The sequence below is a fragment of the Saccostrea cucullata genome, unplaced genomic scaffold, assembly GCF_032062105.1.
Source record: "Saccostrea cucullata isolate Sc308-1 unplaced genomic scaffold, CSIRO_AGI_Scuc_v1 ctg23526, whole genome shotgun sequence".
NCBI lineage: Eukaryota > Metazoa > Mollusca > Bivalvia > Ostreida > Ostreidae > Saccostrea > Saccostrea cuccullata.
Genome location: NW_026932999.1, coordinates 1 through 5370, shown reverse-complemented (window position 1 = coordinate 5370; position 5370 = coordinate 1). Strand labels below are relative to the sequence as shown.

The window sequence follows — 5370 nt, the reverse complement described above, 5'->3', positions numbered from 1 at the left end:
GGCACTTTCCTTGGTGGATGAACTACAGGCTGTATGTTTTCATCTAGAACTAGGTGATATTTTCCTGCGAGACGACCTACTCCTTCAAAGACATCTGGATACTCTACGAAGAGCTGCTTCTTGCTGAGAGGTGATGGTAACAGCTGTCTCACACTTAGAATGTTCTCCTTTCTCCAGTTCAAGAGCTCCATGTGCTGTAGAGTTTTATTTCCTATGAGTGGCATGCAGTCCTCCTTGATCACAACAAATTCAGTGTCATATGAGGTACCATTCCTTGGATTGGTAACTTGCAAGTGTACTTTTCCAAGAGGCCTTATGGTAGATTTGTTGTACATCTTCAAGGTGTAATTTGCAGGCTGAAGTGGTGGCATGTTTGGAATCACACTATGTGGTAAAATGTTACATGTGGCCCCACTGTCCAGTTGAAATGTCACTTTCTTTCCATGAATTATCATAGATGCATGTACACTGTTGGAAACTGAGTGTGCAGAATGTGTGTTTTCTTCTTGAATGGTCCAAACTGAATAGTCATCATCACTGTCTGTGTCTGAACAACCTGTCCCAATGTGATGTACAGTTTTCTTCTTATACTTTGTTTGCGATTTCTTAGTAGCACTTCTGCATACTGTTTCGAAGTGGTTCATTTTATGGCACAGTCGACACGTCTTTCCAAATGCCGGACATTTTTCTATCTTGGGCTCATGTACTTTGGCACAATATTTACAAGGTTTCTTATTATCTGTGTGTGAATGTTTACTTCCACTTGTCTTTGCACTTGGTTTACCTTTGCCGATTTTGTTGACATTTTCTGTATGGCTGCTTAACGAATTGTTGTTGCCGTCCAATACACTAATTCCTTGTTTTGTGATTTCTGCTGCACGCGTTATGTCGACACACTTATCCAGGGTAAGTTCTGGTGTTCTTAACAAACGTTCTCTCAGGTGTGAGTCAAGTATTCCACAAACTATTCTGTCTCTCACTAGTGAATCAACTATTTCTCCATAGTTACACTTTGCAGCTAATGTTTTTAGATCAGTAATAAAAGTTTCTATCGTCTCACCTTGTTCCTGTTTCCTCATATTGAACCTGAATCTCTCTACTGTTTCGTTTCTTTTGGGTCTACAGTAAGCGTCAAAAGCTTCGAGGACGTCTTTTAATTTTCTGTCCTTTTCTTCTTTTTCAAACTTCAGTGTGCTGTAAATCTCTCTGCCATCAGCGCCGATCAAATATTTCAGTAATTGTAACTTAGCTTTGTCTTCTGCATCCTTCATCGATAGAGATGCATAGAGTTCAAATTCTTCTCTCCATTTTCTCCAGTCTTCACTAATATTCTTAGTGTAAAACTTTATTTTGCCAGGGGGTGTCAATCGTTCGAGCGCCATTTCCCGACCGGGCTGTCGTAATCACGATGCAGCGCGCCAAATCGAAGAAATCGAAATATGCACAATATACTCAAGATATGGCGAGAAAAACAGTTCTGCTCAATCCTGTAATCCTCTTCTATAATCCCGCGTCTGACACCATGTTTCACTTAGTGGGTTACTAATGCAATGTGCATATAAAATCCCCAGGCACGCTGGCAAGAACTACAGCCGTCAACGATGACCATAACTACGATTTATTACTAGACAAAACGAATACATACATAAATGTATAAATGCTATTCGTATTAGCAAAACGAATAAACATAACATCATTACATGTTACACACATCAGAGGTGGGATCACGGGTCATGAAGGAGTGAGCATCCCCTGCCGACCGGTCACACCCGCCGTGTGCTCCTTGTCATGATCGGGAAATAATTCAGTGTATAAATAATTGACTAACAATTAGTTTGGAAAACATCAGTAAGGATTAAACTCAATGATAAATCGTATTTGCTGACCAGGTCATAGTATCAACCACAGAAATTACATAATGAAGACTTTATACGAGACTGCTAATATTCTTGTTTCATCAATTTGTTTGTCAGTAATTTATCTCGCTTGATATATTGTTCATTCGTAGAACATGCTTTCCCAAAGGATAATGCAAAAAGACCGTTTTACGTGTCCAATAGAAAACAATGCTTGATTTGTCATCTGTGTATCTCAATGAATGAAAATTAAATAGAGCACACCACTTAACTAGATACATTTTTATACAATATACTAATAAAAATATCTACAAAATTCACTACAATTTTCTTCTGTATGAATGTCATTTCCTTAACCTACCGGAAAATATTTGCTAAAACTCTTCAAATAATTTTCTTAGGAGAAACTGTCTACACAAGATGCAAAATGTTATATTATAAAGTACAGAGCACAAGTATACATATTACGAAAATATTATTACGTTTCACTATTTAAATGTGTCACTTTTCTTTCTTCCAGTTTAAGTTTAACGTCATTAGCCGGTTTCAGTCAGCCATTTTTTCTCAGCTGGAGGGGAATCTGTAAAAAAAAATATCGACAAAGAGTTCATTTATTTGTTAACACTGTAGGGATTTAAATATTAGTGAAATAAAACACTACCTACCATGGCATGTATACGTGGCAGAAACAAATCGTATATCTAGATATGCCACGGTTAGCCTTGTGAATACGTATTCGCCATAATTTTATCCCATTGAAAATTGTATTTAAGAGTAAAATTTACCTCCGTTTCGCTACAGTTAGTAAACCGGTAGTGTTGAAGTATGTATGTAATGCTACATTTAACGTCCATGCCCGCTAAACGTTGTCCTATACAGTTCCTAGGACCATGTCCAAAAGGCAGAAACGTGTAAAGATAACGACTCTCTTTATTTTCTGGGGTAAACCTTTAAAATGATAGATGCCAATATGATTGAAATTGGAGTGTCGTGGAAATCAATAGATACAAAAAGACCGCTGTCGCAGAAATAAAAAAAAAATTTGAAACCTCAATCTAAATAGATACACTACCGCTGATTTTAATAAGATTGTTGAAACCTTTTATAATACTGGCAAGCTACATCACTTGATAAACATTTGTAGGTCCGTTTAATATATATATATATATATATATATATATATATATATATATATATATATATATATATATATATATATATATATATATATATATATATATATATATATATATATAAAATAAAATAAAAAGGCAACACTTGTTCAAACCTAAGCGCTTTCATTGTTTTCTTCAGACGTTTGAAAACGTCTGAAGAAAACAATGAAAGCGCTTACGTTTTAACAAGTGTTGCCTTTTTATTTTATTTTAATATTGATTACCGGACACTGAGATATTTATTTTATTTCTTTTGGATATATATATATATATATATATATATATATATATATATATATATATATATATATATATATATATATATATATATATATATATAGACTTAAGACTCTTAACCAAAACTGTACTCCTTCAAAATGGACAAGTATTGACATACCCTCTCCGAGCGGTTATCACAGGATGATTTTTCCCCTATTCATCCGAATTTATGATCAAGTATTTTAAATTTATTAACAGTACAATAATTTTTCTCTAATCTGTCTGCATTTTTTTAAATAATAAATTATTACTATAACCGAGGTTAGTCAATACAAACAACTGGGTAACACCAGGTTACCTTTCGTTATTTTTTCATTTCATTTCCAATTTTTTAAAAATATAATGTGTACACTTATAGTATTTTTATTTTTCTATTCTTTTTTGTCAGCTTAATCCCTATTCCATATTTTTCTGAAGATTAACTGATTTCCTTTCTAATTAAACATATTCTTATTCAAACTAGAAGTACTGTGAGCACTGAGTTCACTAAATGATATCCCCCGCCTCCCATATGATATTATAATGGCAAAGTCAATGTTTTGCTTTGGGAAACCCGAAATAAGTGTCAGATCAAAAAGTAAAATAGGAGGTCACAATCGCATCATGAAATAAAGAATCTGTGAAAGTATCATTAAATTTTATTCAGTGGTATAGGAGGAGTTGCGGATAAGGGATGGGTGCCCTTCAATATTATAGAAAGAATGGCAATGTCTACGTTTTGCTACTGGAATCTCAAAATATGTGTCCTATCAAGATAAAAGGTCACAATGGAACTATTTAACAAAGATTCTTTGAACGTCTCATTTAATTTCATGGAGTTGCGGATAAGTAATGAGTTGTATAATAGGAGTTGCGGATAGGTAATGGGTACCCCAAAATGTAACAGACGGACGTACAGAAGGACGCACGAACATCCAAATCACTATACAGGAGGTATAATAATATAGTATAGTACTTTGAAACGTACATGGAATATCTTGCAGCAATTCCATTTATTCTGTTAAAAAACATTTTTACCAGATTATCATTTGATCATACCTTTAAGACAATCAATCTACTGAGAGACAAAATTGTATACCGTTCAGGATCGAATTTCTCCGGTTCTGGCCAATATTTAGGATTTCTGTGTATCGCAAAAATGGGGAAAATCAGTTCAGTGTTGGGTGGAATCTTCACTCCGTCCACCTCAGAATTGATTCTGTTTGACTTGTATGGTGAAGTAGAAGGTGTTTTGATTTAAGCAAATACTTTGAAACTCACTTGTCCTAGAACTGTGTCAATTTCCTGTATTAATTTATCCTGACACTCTGGGTTTGTCGCCAGGTTATATGCAATACAAGTCATAGCGCTTGCTGTAGTTTCATAACAGGCCATTAGAAACAAAATAGAATTTCCATTGTTAAACCTGCAAATTGAATATTCTTATACATAACATACATGACATACTATGTCTCCGAATTTTAAATTATTCTAAGGATTACATACGTATACATTGTGCATATATTAACTAAAAGGAAGTAAATTCATGTTATTACAAGTTTAATTAATAATGTTAAATAAGGATAGAACATGAAATATATTTTGTTTAACTTTACTTTCCATCTAAGTTTCTTGAGTTGAAAACGTAATTTCAAATGACTTTCAGGCATATTTCCTTCTTCATTTTACAAAAATATCGAAGAACACAAAGCACTGGAAGTAAATACCTAATCATAGGTTTTTTGCCTTAAAAATCGGCACAGCGTATTAATTGACAGACCATACCTCTCTTTTTCCATTTCTCGGGATGTTCATAGGCGTGTCTTTCCTCTATCTCATTTTTATCGATGAGTCTATGAGCATTCAACATAAGTTGTAGCATATCTTTTCTGTCCTGCGTGACGCAGTGATGATTATTCATTGGTAACGAAAGATAAAGAAATGATAGGTACCCGTATATATACTCGCATATAAGTCGGTCCGCATATAATTCGATTGTATTTTTTAAGCTTATATTAGAGGGATCTGTCTGTCTAGCTTTCTGTTTGTCAGTCGTCTGTTTTTACGCTTTAATAAATGAT

General features: G+C 34.1%; 1 protein-coding gene across 1 annotated transcript; it reads right to left on the bottom strand.

Moving 5' to 3' along the window:
* Positions 1 to 2273: 2273 nt before the first annotated feature.
* Positions 2274 to 5088, bottom strand: LOC134236827 (cytochrome P450 3A19-like). Its single transcript, XM_062718964.1, has 5 exons — positions 5075 to 5088; positions 4571 to 4715; positions 4389 to 4516; positions 2642 to 2804; positions 2274 to 2436 (listed from the first exon to the last, which is right to left on the bottom strand). Exons 1-5 carry the CDS (start codon positions 5086 to 5088, stop codon positions 2407 to 2409), a joined length of 480 nt encoding a protein of 159 aa, XP_062574948.1. The 3' UTR covers positions 2274 to 2406.
* Between the last annotated feature and the right edge of the window lie 282 nt (positions 5089 to 5370).